Below are 14811 nucleotides of genomic sequence, written 5' to 3'. Positions count from 1 at the left end.
TGTGTGGACTCAGGTCTCCAGTTCCTGCCAGTTACTAGTCTTCCCTGTAACCAGGCATAAGTAGCAGTCATTCTTTGTTGGTTAGGTCTGCTCATTGTCCGGAGCGTGTTTTTGTCACTTAAGTTTGCGTAATTAATTCTTGCCTGTTCATCTATAAATGGCATGTGGTGTGAGAGCTCTGGAGAGCCAGGGTGACCACGTGTAATGGAGCTGTGTTGGGGCTGGTGTTTCCCAGACGACAGCAGACGGTGCTCTCAGGTGAAGCTGGGCTCTGCCGCCGACTTCCTGCTCGACATCAGTGAGACTGACCTCAGCACCCTGACGGCCAGCATCAAGGCCCCATCCGGCCGCGACGAGCCCTGTCTCCTAAAGAGGCTGCCCAACAATCACATTGGTGAGCCCAGACTGCCCTCCCGGCAGGAGCCGGGACATCTTGAGTGGGAGATGGGGGTTCCCACCTTGCCCGAGATCCCAGTCCTTGCCTGGGAAATTGGTAGCACCTTGGAGTGTGATGTGATAAACCTGCTGGGTCACATGCATGGTCAGAATCCAAGCATTTCTACCTTATGATGTTGACAGCCCTCTTGGACACCCTAGGTTGCCGGGAAGTCAGGAAGGAAGTCCTGTTTCCGTTCTTGCCAGTGTGTCTCCCTCCTGCTTCCTCCCCTTCACCCCTCCCTCCCACCTCATAACCCCCAATCTGTGCCCTGGTCCAGGCATCTCCTTCATCCCCCGGGAGGTGGGTGAACACCTGGTCAGCATCAAGAAGAATGGCAACCACGTGGCCAACAGCCCTGTGTCCATCATGGTGGTCCAGTCAGAGATCGGGGATGCCCGCAGAGCCAAAGTCTACGGCCGTGGCCTGTCAGAAGGCCGGACTTTCGAGATGTCTGACTTCATCGTGGACACGAGGGATGCAGGTCTGTGGGGGATGGTCCCAGGGGAAAAGGCCCAGCGCTTTGGAACTGGCTTCTTATTGCTCGCATTACTCCATCTTTTTATCCTGCCAACTTTCTTTTCTTTCTGAGCATCCTTCAAGCTATAGACCCTTTTACGTGATTATCATTTAAGCCCCAAGAGCAGTGGTAAAGTAGGTATTATCTTTGTTTTCTAGATGAAAAAATTGAGGCCCGCAGGGTTAGCAGCCCCGTCTGCTTCTGGCATTCGAACCCAGAGCCACAACAACTCGCAGATCTGTTTCATTATCAGTACTCCCACCATTGTTCTCAGCTCCCCAGGGTCTCCTTGACTCATCTCAAACTAAGAATGTTGGGCCAGCTGGTCAAAGTCATGTTCAGCTGAGCAGTGCTTTCGTGGAAATGAGGAGTTTCTTCCTGTTTCCTCTTTGAGATGGTCCGAATTAGGATGGGCCACTCCAAGCTACTCCACATCCCAGAGTCTTCATCTTCTGCATTTTTGAGGGATGGGCTTGCATTGGTGACTTCTGGATAAAGTCACCTTCCCAAGGCAAGGAGCTGGAGAATTTGTGGTCCTGATGGGCTTATGTTCTCTGTTGATTCCTCAGGTTATTAAAGCTTTAGATCTGCTGTCTTAGTGGTTCCCTGGCTGGGCATCCAAGGCAGCTAGGAGCAGTTAAAAATGTCAAATTCTCAGGCCTGCAGCTGGTAATAAACCCCCAGACAGCACGTGCCATTCCTGGAAGCAGGTGGGCAAAGTGTCCCCCCCAGCAGGTTCTGCAGGACAGGTGGTCGCTGGGATATTAGTGGATACCCTTGAGAAGAGAGTATGGTCAAGGCCACCTTCAGCCAGGGTATTTCACTCCAGGATTTCTCAGAGCGTTTAACTGACTCCTCTGCCCAGTGCTGTCCAACAGGGGCCACCGTTACTGTCTTTCTGCCGTCTGAAGCATTTCCAGGGGTGGAGGTCCTTTCTGCATTCATCAGGCTCCCCCTTCCTGATGAGCTGCTGTCATAGCGGCCCCGGGCTACTGTGTTGCAGGTTATGGTGGCATCTCCTTGGCGGTGGAAGGCCCCAGTAAAGTGGACATCCAGACAGAGGACCTGGAGGACGGCACTTGCAAGGTCTCCTACTTCCCCACCGTGCCTGGGGTTTACATTGTCTCCACCAAATTCGCCGACGAGCACGTGCCTGGTACGTGTGGCCCCATCTGCTCTCCCTGTCCCGTGCTTGGGTTTTCTGTAAATGCCACGCATGGCCTCTGGGCTGCTCTCTCAAGGGCCTGCTCGGTTTTTGCAGGGAGCCCCTTTACCGTGAAGATCAGCGGGGAGGGAAGAGTCAAGGAGAGCATCACCCGTACCAGTCGAGCCCCATCTGTGGCCACTGTTGGGAGCATCTGTGACCTGAACCTGAAGATCCCAGGTGAGCACGAGGGGCTCGTGGGTCAGGCCAGTGGGCACCACTGGAAACCAAGTCTGGACTTGGCCCAGAATGTACCGTCCGAGTCTGCTGTGGGGGACTGTTTTTGAATTTAATTTTTTTTTTTAATTCATTAATATTTTTAATACTTATTTTCACAGAGGCCCATCCAGGAAAAGTAAATCTATTTACTTTTCCTTCTTCCAAATGAAAATAGCTTTATCTTACCACATGGGGGAAAAATAGATAAGCTTTTAAACTTTCATTTACTGTCTGTCGACTAGACTAATAGCGAGAGAACTGGCCCTGCTGGTGCTTATATCTGGAAGGAGGTGTCAGCCCAGTGACATCCTTCTAATTCCCGTTCGTATCTTTCATTCCCAAAATTGGAGTGAGGCCTGCGAAGCAAGGCTGGGTGGGTGGGCCACATCTAGCCCTTTGCCCAACACAGCCATGGTCTGTCCGAAATGTGGCCCAGGTTCTGTTAAGAAGTGACTGTGTAAGTGAAGGCTTGAGGCTCCTCTGGCATGTGCTATGGAGTTGCAGGTTCTATGAAGACAGAAAATCTAAATCGTCTTCAGATGAAGCTCATATTGTGATGAGCTTCTGGCTTCCAGAGGAAGGTCCACACTGCGTCTCCCATCTTTCCTGACTTGTGGTATATCTCTTGCTCTGCCTTCTCAGCATTACCTGATGGGTTCTTCCTTTCTAGACACACCGTTGGTAAAAACCTCATTACTGTAGCGTCCAGACTAAGAATCACTTAAAACGCACCGTGTTGATTGTGATCATAAAAAGTTCAGGTGCTCAAAAACAGGGGAAGTAAGTCTCACCTCATATCCCACCGTCCAGGGAGATTGTGGTTCACGTTTCAGGCCCAGAGCTGGAGCCTGGATGCCTCCAGCCTCCTAGTCACACGGGCTCAGTCTCAGATCCCTCTGGTGCACTTCTCACTCACTGTACGGTGGGCATCTTTCCACACCCAAGTATACTTCCCCATCATCCTTTTCATGACTGCATAAGATTCCAATTCACGTCTAGGTGCATGTGCTCGTTGGGTTTTCTCATTTCATGTATGCTCATCTCCATCCCTCGACCCCCTTAATCAGTGCTCTGTGACATCTGTCGTCACTTCGGATGGATGCCCGGGAGTGGGATTGCTGGGCCGATACGTTTCAGATGCTGCTATGCCTCGGCAGCCTGTCCTCCAGAAAACGAATTGATGCCTGTTTCTCTGTTTCCCCACCAGCACTGGCCACTGTCTTTGGTTCTCACTTTGATCAGTCTGATGGAAAGATACGGTATCCAGTTTTCGGTTCCATTTCTCTGGTCACTAGACGAGCGGACTGTGTTTTCGTTTGCTTCACATTTCTCATTTGGGGAATTCTCTCTCCTGTTCCCTGTGCCTATTTGTCTGTCATCTTTGTGTGATGTGGTCAGTCACCCTTTCCCTCAAGTCTTGTCTAGCTCTTGACTCCTTCTTACTCTTTTCAGTGGTACTAGATGACTCTGGCTGAGACTAACTTTTCCCATCATTACCTAAAACACCCTCTCTTGTCAATTAGAAGGGAGGATGGCCCTCCAGCCTCCAGATGTCCTCCGGACCCAGGCCATGTGGGGTGACCCTCCCCTCAACCTCCTTCCTTTCTCTGTCCTCAGGGCTCAGAGTCATGAGCTGCTGCCCAGATCCTGTAGGGCTGGAGGGTGCGGTTTCGTGCTGCTGTAGGTGATGGCGTTACTTGGTCACCCAGCATGCGACGTGCCTGTCTCCACCTTGTCAGTGCAGGCACGGTCGCTGGCATGGCAGAGCACCTTGGGTGGAGCAGACGCGTCTGCTTCCTGGTGTTGGGGACCCGAGGCGTCATGTTTCTGGAAGTGTGGCCTCTTGTCTTCGGTTTGCTCAAAGCTTTGCTCACGCATGGTTTCGCCTTTGCCACTGGGACCAACCTGGGTTCACCTTTTCCTCTAATGCATTTTTGTCTTGTTGCCTAAAAGAAATGCTAAGGCTTCTTGACAATGAGGGATGAGGGCTCTTGTGTATTCTGTCCTTACCTATGGAAAAGAGCCCCTGTAAGCATGACTGATGGCCCCATGTCACATTTGCTTAGAAACATCTGAGCCATCGTTGTTGTTATTTACATGCTGTAGCTATCAGCTCAAGCTCTGGTTTGAAACTGCTGTGTGGAATTAACTCAGCTCCAGCCAGGAAGGCTGTCAAAGTGCTCGGCGAGGCAAGACGTGTCAGTGCCCCCAGAATATTCTCTGCACTGGGTGGCTGGAAGGGCCCTGCACTCTCCGTGCTGGCCGTGACCACCCAGGGATTTGAGGGAGACAGGAGGGCAGGCATCCAGCCTGGTTGGAGGAAGCCTGAGCACCCCGCACCCCTGGCCTCCACTCGCTTTGCCTTCTGCTGCTCGCCCTGCATGCCCGGTTCCTCCTCGGGCCCTCGCCCTGACCCTCCTCTTTTTCTCCCTACCCCCTTTCAGAAATCGACAGCAGTGACATGTCGGCCCACGTCACCAGCCCCTCAGGCCGTGTGACCGAGGCAGAGATTGTGCCTGTGGGAAAGAGCTCGCACTGTGTCCGGTTTGTGCCCCAGGAGATGGGGGTTCACACCGTCAGCGTCAAGTACCGCGGCCAGCACGTCACCGGCAGCCCCTTCCAGTTCACCGTGGGGCCTCTGGGTGAGGGGGGCGCCCAGAAGGTCCGGGCAGGAGGCCCTGGCCTGGAGCGAGGAGAAGCAGGAGTCCCAGGTGAGCGTTCTGGGCAGGCTTTTTACTCGAGAAGATTGAGTTCAGCCTGGCGGAGTGAGCGTCCTGCACTCTTCACCCTGTTCTGAAAGGAAGACGTTGTGTGTTACTGATGGATGGTGTGAAGAGGCATTCTTTAAAACAAGGCTTCCGTGGCTAAAGACATTTGGGAATTGCTTACCCAAAGCTCAACAACTGTGTTACTGAGGGACTTCTCGGAGCCTGTAATTTATGGGTGTGTGTTGTGAGTCTCTAAGAGAGGATCAGGGTCATAAAACCGTTTCCAGAGCATCTTGCAGGCTAATGTTCTTTGGAACGTGCTAGAATTGTATAAAACTGGTTGGGAAGGTCCCTTGCAGTGGTGGCTGCTGAGCGGGAAAATCTGTGGGGCTGAAACTGAACCATTCGCTTCTTGTTCTGACTTGGTTTGCATGTATTCCAAAGACGTCTGATCGCCCGTGAACTTAGTGTCGTCACGGATGGTGCTTAGCAAACATCAGCAGTGCCCTTGCTTGGGTCCTGCTTGGGGTTAGAGAAAGAGGAAAGGGCTGGCAACAAACAGAACCCAGCACCCCATGTTTGAGCCAGAAGAGGGGCCTATACCGGGCTCAGTCACTGACCAGGTGTTTCTCTGTCTCAGCTGAATTCAGCATCTGGACCCGGGAGGCAGGTGCCGGGGGCCTCTCCATCGCTGTTGAGGGCCCCAGTAAGGCCGAGATTACGTTTGATGACCATAAAAACGGATCATGTGGTGTGTCTTACATTGCCCAAGAGCCTGGTAGGTACTCGGGGGCCAGTGGAGGACGTTTTCCTTGTTTGGGGATGGTTGGGTTGTAAGGAACAGAAACTCATCAGGCTAGCTCCAGTAGAAGAGGAATTTATCTGTATGGGCCCGTGGGAATGCGTCCTAGAAATCCAGTTGCAGGATATCCAGCCACGCCTCAAAGGGGTTGGAATTCTTGTTCTCCTTGTCTCTTGGCCTCACTGCTTTATGCTCTTGTTCAACTGTTTCATTCTTCCCACTGACCAGCCTCTTTCTGCCCACCCGCGGCCAGTGGCTGGTGTGGCTGCCCCAGAAAAGTGGCCTCAGCATCTGAGCTCCCTCGATCAGCGGTTCTTAACCTTTTGTGTGCCACAAATCCTTTTGCATCTGGTGAGGCCCATGGGGACCATCTCAGGAAATATTTTTAAACACATGAAATAAAATACTTCAGATTATAAAAGAAATCAATTGTAATAAAATATCGTTATCAAAATCTTTTTAAAGGAACAAATATGCAACATAGCAACGTATACACGTTTTCATTAATACGTTAAATCATACGATTTGGTGATGGTCTATTAACTACCTTAATTTCTAAGTGGCAGTGAGTGTAAATGGTATGTCAAGATATATATAAAGCTGGAAAGTGATTGTTTTTGTTGAGAAAATCACAAGTCTTAATGTGCTGTGGTTTCTTGTCGACTTTTCTAAAGGAAGGAAATGCTAAGTTTCAGTTAGAGGTTAGTAAAAATAAAGATGTACCTTTTTTCCCATTCGAGTTTGATGGATCTCCTGAGTATTGTACACAGACCCTTTGTGCAGGGACCCTGTGGGCCCAGGTTAAGAATCCCTGCCCTTCTTCCTTGACTAGATTTTCTTTCCTAGTTATCACTCTGCTTCTACCCCTGTTCTCAAAGTTTATGTCTTACACTTCATAGTTCAGGATCAGTAATGGGATCCTAGTTACATGAAACCCTTCTTATTCTTAAGTATATAATTTTTAATAAAATGCTCTGTCATAAACCTCTCCTTTGGAGAGAAATTGGGAATACACACCAGATGTTGATGTGTGATTGGTGTGGGGATTCACATATACACTGGCAAAACACAGAACAAAAACTTCAATGCTTCAGTGCTCTTTGAAATTAAAAAAAGAATCCCTGCCCTTTCCAACTAAGAAAATCGCGTTGGCCTGGTGTGAGCCAGATGACCCTCTCTGACCCAATCAGCCACAGCCATGGAGTGGGCCAGGGTCTCTCGGAAGGCACTTTGGCCCTAGCTAGAGAAACAAGAGGCCACTCTGGAACCACCTTCCCGGAATCTCTGACATGATGGGTCTTTCCTGTCCCCACAGGTAACTACGAGGTGTCTATCAAGTTCAATGATGAGCACATCCCAGAAAGTCCCTACCTGGTGCCGGTGATCGCGCCCTCCGACGATGCCCGCCGCCTCACTGTTCTGAGCCTTCAGGTGAGACACAAGGAAACATCCATCTCCTTGGCCACAGCCCAGCCAGTGAGGCCCTGGACTCCCAAGGCCCCTTCAATCTCCGACTGTGCCAGGGGCCCCAGCACATTTTGACCACGGATGCTGCCAGGCGTAGGGGAGCTTTCCTGCGGCAGAGTCACATTTAGGACAGGAGACCGTTGGGGCGAGCAGAAAGCAGCCACGGTCAGCGAAACTCCTCAACATTTACAGACGAGTTTGTTTTCTAAATGTTTACTCCAGAGAAACAAAGAAGGCCTGTTAATAATTGGTTAAGGGATAAGGAGGGCTTTCAAAACAAAACAAACACAAAACTAACAGTCCAGGGATATTCAGCTTGCTATTATTGGCTTCCTTTTCCTCAAGAAAGTCAATTGTGATTTATTTTATGATGCTGGTTTATTTATAATAAGCGTGCAAGGCACTGTGTTAAGAACTGTATCAGTGTTACTTCCCTAAATCCTTGCAACAGTCTGGTGAGTAGCTTTTCTTGACACCCCCATTTAAAGATAGAAAAACTGAGATGCAGAGAGGATGCAGCTATGGGCACCAGCTAGAATGAGGCAGAGTGAGGTCTCGGTGGTTCCAGAACCATGCTCTTAACAGCAGCCACCTTAATCCCAGCCCCGGCATTGTGGCAGGTGGTTACATAGCCCAACCTCTTAGAATGGCAGGAAATGCAACTTTTCACCCTGGCTTAAACAGGGCACTTAATTCAGGGTTGCATTAGAGCCTTCAGCCAAACTAAGAACTATTGGGGATGCCCTTGGGTCTTAGGACACTGAATCAGATGTAGCAGTTTGGCTGTGGAATGACACCAAAATCCCAGAATGTGATTTCTGGGTAGAAGGGTTTCTAAATAGCCTTCAGCTGCCCCCCAGTTCTTGAAAATATTGGATTGATGAAAACTCAACCTCATATCTCAGATTGGTTCCACGTACTTGGTTTACATTTGAGAGTCTACCTTTCCCCTGCGGGGGTCTGGTACTGCTAATTGTCTCAAACGTTAGGGAACCCAAACAGAGCCCAGACCAGGGTCACGGTCTACAGATTGAAGCGGCCTCATCTGGAGAGTACCAAGGATACTGACTGGTCACTGTGGTGCAGATGTTTTTCTTGTGTTTCATTTAAAGGCTTCTTAACAGAAGTTCCTTCTGTGGCCAACTTAACTAAAACCTACGGAGGGAGATAAAGCTGGCATTTGTTGAGGGCAAAGAGCTGCCTTCATGCATCTGGAAGATTTCTTTTGGATCTTGTGAGGCGTTTATCTCCCTCTTGAGGATTTAGTGGCAAGTGGATTCAGGTAATGTAAACGCTTCTGTCCAAAAGGAGCTGATGTGGAGAAATCGGCTCCAAGAAACTTCCATAGAGTCCTCTTATGACAGTTTGGTCATAAAATATTTAAACAAGTGTGCAGCAGGCTGGTATGTCCATCAAGCTTTTGTAACCAGCCGCTACAACAGGAGGGACCGGTGTGTCAACTTTGTTCCCTGTTCTCCCCATGTCACCTGATGCCAAGTGATATGTAAATTATTTACTGGAGATTTACCGGCAGGCTGCACGGCAACATCTGGTGCTGGTTAGGAAAGAGAGGCATGTATTGTTTTGTCTTGCTTTTGAGACTTTTTGGAAAATTGGAGTCGGCTGGCATTCTGTAGGGGAGGGTGTGGCATGGGGGTGGTCTGGCGATCAGAGACTCCTTAACTTTGTGTTCAGTCCTCCCTCATCTGTAACCTCTAGGGCAGCTCAGTCTAGTAGAATGTTCTGCAACAGTGGGAATGTCCCACATCTCCGATGTGCAGTATGGTAGCCATGAGCCACACGTGGCTCTTGAGCACTTGAAATGTGGCTAGCATAACTGAGGGACTGAGGTTTTTTTTGTTTTGTTTTGTTTTTTTAAATTTATGGCTGTGTTGTGTCTTCGTTGCTGCGCTAGTTGCCGCAAGTGGGGGGCTACTCTTCATTGCGGTGCGCGGGCTTCTCATTGCAGTGGCTTCTCTTGTTGCAGAGCACGGGCTCTAGGCGCCTGGGCTTCAGTTAATTGTGGCACATGGGCTTCAGCAGTTGTGGCTCGCGGGCTCTAGAGCACAGGCTCAGTACTCGTGGCGCACGGGCTTAGTTGCTCCGCGGCACGTGGGATCTTCCGGGACCAGGGCTCGAACCCGTGTCCCCTGCATTGGCAGGCAGATTCTTAACCACTGGACCACCAGGGAAGTCCGGGACTGAGTTTTTAATTTTAATTGATTTAAATTTAACTGTATATTAACACATGCGGCTAGTGACTACTGAACGAGGCAGCACTGCTTATAGCGCCTTGCTGCTAAGATGTGATCCTCGGACCAGCAGCCTCAGCATCCCCTGGGAACTTCTTAGAAACGTGGAGTCCCAGGCTCCGTCTCAGACCCACTGGATCAGAATCTGCATTTCAACAAGACCCTCGGTTGCACATTAAGTGTGAGCCCTGCTGCTTTAGAGTTATCATCTGAGTAGCTGTCCAACCATGTTTACATCAAAACTGCTGGCTTGTAAAATTTTGCTATTCAGGATTGGCCAATCTTAAAATATCTTAAGCATCTGAACTTCTAATCCCCTTCTCCCAGCAGAGGATGTAATTTCCAAGACAAAGCATGGAGAGTGAAATTGATCCACTCAAGAGCAAAAGCTACACTTCTCCCATGGCTTTTTGTGGGGGGGGACTAACAACTTTTAAATGCATGTTAATAGAAGCTGACATTTTTAAACTCTCCTGTGTATGGACCAGGCCCTGTGCTGAGTGCCTTGAATGCATAACTTCGTTTAATCCTCACGGCAGCTCTCTGAGATAGATTTGGTTATTATGCCTGTTTTTACCGATGAGGAAACTGAGACTCAAACAGGTTCAACAGTTTAGTTATGTAGCTAGGAAATGGCAGTAAATCCAGGTTCTGCTGATTTTTAACCACTGTGCAGTACTGCATGAAAGAAAAATCATGTGTGGCCCTTTACAAGTTTATTAAAAGTTCTCTCCATCTCCACCCTTGAGATAAAAAGCCTTTGTTCATGTTAGTGAGTGCAGGGTTTTATAAGCTGCCAGGCTCCTCCTAAAAAGGCGGTGGGGAGAGGAAGTCTTTTTTTTCTTTCTTTCTTCTTTTTTGAGGGAGGGGGCAGATCTGGAAGATACTGGGTTTTCTGGCCTGTACAGCTCTTGTTTGGGATGCTGAAACTGTAATCCTGCTGGCCAGGATGTCTTAAGTCTCCAAACCTAGGAACCATCTCTGGATCAAGATGGTTTAGATACAAGACCATGCAGACGTGTGTCTCTGCTTTCTTATATTTAATGCTAGAAACGTGGAATTACTCACCTGCTCTTTTGTTGCCAGGTGTTATATAGAAAAACATATTCCAGACCTATTTGCATGAGAACTGTCCCCCCCTGGAATCCTGGGTTGGGTCGGTGTGTGCTGTTGAGCAAGAACGCCGAGGGCTGTAACACATCTCATGTATTAAATTCTCAGGAATCGGGATTAAAAGTTAACCAGCCAGCCTCCTTTGCTATAAGGTTGAATGGGGCAAAAGGCAAGATTGATGCAAAGGTGCACAGCCCCTCTGGAGCCGTGGAGGAATGCCACGTGTCTGAGCTGGAGCCAGGTAAGCACCAGTGCCCACACCAGCAATGTTTCTGCAAACATGTACCCTGAAGGGAGGGGTCATCAGCCTCTGCAAGGCCTTCGGATTCCCTTTGCTGTTGCCAGACACCGTTTATATTATAAATTAGGGTATAAACATTTGCCAGGGACAGGCTTTTTTTTTTTTTTTTTTTTTTTAACAAATACTTCTTTATTTTCAGTTGTTTTTCAGATTTCTTTAACATGACATTCATTGTGATGTTCTCTCATATTTTAATAAAATATCACAGATCTTTATTGTTTACCTTATGAAATGAATAAGTACACTTTGACCTCTCTTTACTCTGAGGAAAAGGTTGATTGCTGTAAATTAAGAAAAGAGAATCTGGGGAATTCCCTGGCGGTCCAGGGACTCTGCACTTTCACTGCTGAGGGCCCGGGTTCAATCCCTGGTTGGGGAACTAACATCCCGCTAGCCGTGCGGCTAAAAAAAGGAAAGAGAGAATCTGGGTCCCCAGTAGGACTTAATAGCATGAGCTTTCCTTGCTCGCTGCCTTGGTGTATGGAATTCTGTGATGTCAATCAACTTGAACGAGACCATTTTTCTAGTGAACATGTATTAAGTGTCAGAGACTTGACAGGAAGGTAAGGCTGAGGAAGTCATGATTCCTGCCTTCAGAGAGGAGCACAGAGTCTAGTGAGGACCTAAAGTGTGAGCCAGAAAGGTGTAGTGCACGGGTGAGGACCCCAGCTGGTCACCAGCAGCACAGCAGAATTGAGAACCAAACGGTAAAGATGGTCAGAGCAGGAGAGGAAAAGGGTTTCTGCTTTGACAAGGTCAGAAGGACTTCTCTGAGGAGGTAACATTGAATATGGGCCCTGATGCATGAGGAAGAGCCCTGTGACCACTGCCCTTATTGGGCGTTTGCTGTGTACCCTGCTCTTCATGCAGTGAGGGCAGACACCTGGGACCTGGGTTGGCATTTAGACATCTTCCTCCCACTGGGCGGAAAAAGAAAGGGCAGTGGGGAGCCTCAGAGGGAACAAATGTGTGGGCTGGGTGCCCTGGTCAGATAATGGTTTAAGTCTGACCACATTATAGAGAATGTGTTGGTACATCTGAAGGGCAAGGTGGTAAGCCGATGCTCGCAGGGTGGTCCGTTTGAGAAAACAGTATTAATCAGCAGTGTTAGAAATGCAGAGGAAGGACTTGAGGTCAGAGAACTGTAACATTTGGTGACCAATTGGCCATAGGGAATGAAAGTGAATTCAGAAAGGTTACATGTAGCTTGGTGATGGGGTAGAAAGATGATGATGCAGTTAGCAAAACTCAGGACAGCAGCCATGGGTGAGCAAGGGTTGGTCACTGCCTTACAGAGTTTAATACTTTATTTTTTGAGAGGTTTTTAAGTGTCTCTGAGATATCCAAGTGGGAACATTTAATAGATCTCTACTGCATTGGGATTTAGCCACCAAGTGAGATATGGTGTCCTCAGCCCCAGGCAGTATTTGAAGCCCTAGCAGTGTCTGAGACCACCAGCCTGACACAGTTAGGATGCCGTTGGTGACAAATTACGGAACACCCATCTCAAGCCAATTCACATAATAAAGGGGGTCCATTACACACATGGTCCATCACAAGGGGGTCTGTTAATTCACATAAATGGAAAGTTCAAGATCTAAGATGGGTTTCAGCAACAATTTAATTCAGCCATTCAGGTACATTCTCCAAGGCCCCAAACATCTCTGCTCTTTCTTCTGATTTGTGGGCATCATTCTGAAACTGGCCTTCCTCTTGGTGGCAAGGTGGCTGCAGCAGCACACGACACCAATCAAGAGAGACATTCTCTCCTCAAGATTCTTTCTCCAGAAGTCTTAGATGCTCCTTTTGCAGAAGTCTCCAGCAAACCTCCCCTCCTATCTCACTGAACACACATGCCTGTTCCTGAGTCCCTTCCTGTGTGGCTAAATGTCATGTGCTAATTGACCTAGGCTTAGGGAAAGAGGGATTTCTCCCCCTGCTATCCCGCATTAATTTGACCCAGTCAAGGACCATACGTGGACATGGGGGTGGGATCAGTTTTCCCTGTAGCACATTGGCTTTCAGAGAGGAGGGGTGGGTGCCAGCTGGGGATTGATGGGGGGCGTGCAGTGTTGAAGGATATGGGTGGCAGCTCCATATGGAGAGAGTCCAGAGGAGAAGAGAAGAGGATTTGGGTGGAGCTTTGAGCAACAAAAGTTCTGAAGGGGATGGAGGGTACAAGGAGCTAGGGAGAGGCTGAGAGACTGACTGGAGGAGAACAGACTCTGCATCCCAGCTGGGAGCACTTCAAGGAAGAAGGGGTGGTCAAGTGGTGCATGGTGGAAGGATATTCTGGGTGCCCATTTCAGTTTATAGATCATCTTACCACATGCTGTGACCCAAACACACAGTGAGAAACCTGGCCATTGCCCTGTGGGGCACTTGCTAGCTTGGAGCTTAATTAAGGAGCATTAGTCTCAGTTGGAACCATTTTTTCCCCTGGCCAAGCAGAGAAACTGCACCAGAAGTGAGCTTTTAATAAAGGAAGTGTTTTTCTGAGGCCAAAGCCACAGAGGATTAAACACAGAATTTGAGATTTGGATGCATTTCCCAAAGGGCTGTCTAGGTACAGACAAATAGGCCCATCTGGTTTTGATCACCAACATATTGGGTGCCAGGCTTGCAGTAGGGCCATTTCTTATTAGTGAAGTGAGATCGGCCCTCTCAGGTTGGGCTCCTGTCCTTTGTCCCCACCCACCTTGGTCGGGTCCACGGGCCCACTTTTACCCTGTGCCTTTGCTCGCTCTCCCAGATAAGTATGCTGTTCGCTTCATCCCCCACGAGAATGGTGTCCACACGATCGACGTCAAGTTCAACGGGAGCCACGTGGTTGGAAGTCCCTTCAAAGTACGAGTCGGGGAACCCGGACAAGCGGGGAACCCTGCCCTGGTGTCCGCCTACGGCTCGGGGCTCGAGGGGGGCACCACAGGTAACACACTGCCTCTGCCTCTTGTCTTGAACCGAGTTGTCCCCGGGGAAGAGCAGATGGAACTCTTCAAGCCCCCGGGAAGCCTGCCACCCTCTCTCCCCAGGGAAACTTCAGTAATGCACCCTTGGGAGGCTCTCACTTGACCTGCGGTAAATCCAGAGTGAGGGCTTTGATGGCTGCGTTCTCACAGCTCATTACTGTTTGTTGTGCTGCAGCTGTCTTCCTTTGCCAGATTCTTTTAGGACCGGGACACTGATAGGGAAAACAACACAGCATCCTTTGTTTTGAGGGTTCCTTTGCCTGCACAGAGTTCATGATGCATGTAACGGGCCTCTGGGGAGGTCCCCTACCCACCAGCTCCTTTAGTGGACCCTGGCCTCCTAGAAACACGTTCAATCGGCAGTAAGACCTGTCACAGCCCGGCTCCTTTTTATTCTAATCCTAACGGGGGAGGAGAAAAGACTAAAACAGTCAAATTCTTTTTTAGTCGTTGCCACAGATGGAACACGTTTGATTGTGAAAAATACTGGCAGTGAGGAAGTATGTAAAGTTCCATCTTGCTTTCCTCTCTCCCTCCCTCTGGGTCCAGGAGGAAACACGGCTTAGCAGATCAGGGGAGGACCTTCCGAGTGTCTCTTTGTTGGTCTTCATTCTTGGTCACTTGGTTGCTTAGCTAGTCGGTTTGTTAAAAAGGTAGACATGGAGTTTTACTTTTATTTTATAGAAATAGTCTTAGTGCTATCGTTGTATTGTACAACTTGCTTTTGTCACTTGACATCTTAAGGAACTTCCCGTATCAAAACCTACAGATGTACCTGCCTTGTAATGGCTGTAGTTAGTGTCTACACCGTGAATGTAGA

The 14811-nt window shown here is 49.0% G+C and overlaps 1 protein-coding gene across 6 annotated transcripts in view; it reads left to right on the top strand.

Annotated features, from left to right (window-relative positions):
- Window positions 1-14811, top strand: part of FLNB (filamin B) — a 138790-nt gene that overhangs the window by 116287 nt on the left and 7692 nt on the right. For all 6 annotated transcript variants that reach the window (XM_082344607.1, XM_082344606.1, XM_082344605.1 and 3 more), the window contains 9 exons: window positions 236-394; window positions 717-920; window positions 1960-2112; window positions 2218-2340; window positions 4824-5090; window positions 5728-5865; window positions 7205-7320; window positions 10830-10962; window positions 13775-13951. In XM_082344607.1, the coding sequence (XP_082200733.1) occupies window positions 236-394; window positions 717-920; window positions 1960-2112; window positions 2218-2340; window positions 4824-5090; window positions 5728-5865; window positions 7205-7320; window positions 10830-10962; window positions 13775-13951 (1470 nt within the window). The remainder of the gene's footprint in view (window positions 1-235; window positions 395-716; window positions 921-1959; window positions 2113-2217; window positions 2341-4823; window positions 5091-5727; window positions 5866-7204; window positions 7321-10829; window positions 10963-13774; window positions 13952-14811) is intronic.

Source organism: Balaenoptera borealis (genome assembly GCF_965194805.1).
Source record: "Balaenoptera borealis genome assembly, chromosome: 12".
NCBI classification, from domain to species: Eukaryota; Metazoa; Chordata; class Mammalia; order Artiodactyla; family Balaenopteridae; genus Balaenoptera; species Balaenoptera borealis.
This window is presented reverse-complemented; position numbering and strand designations above follow the sequence as displayed.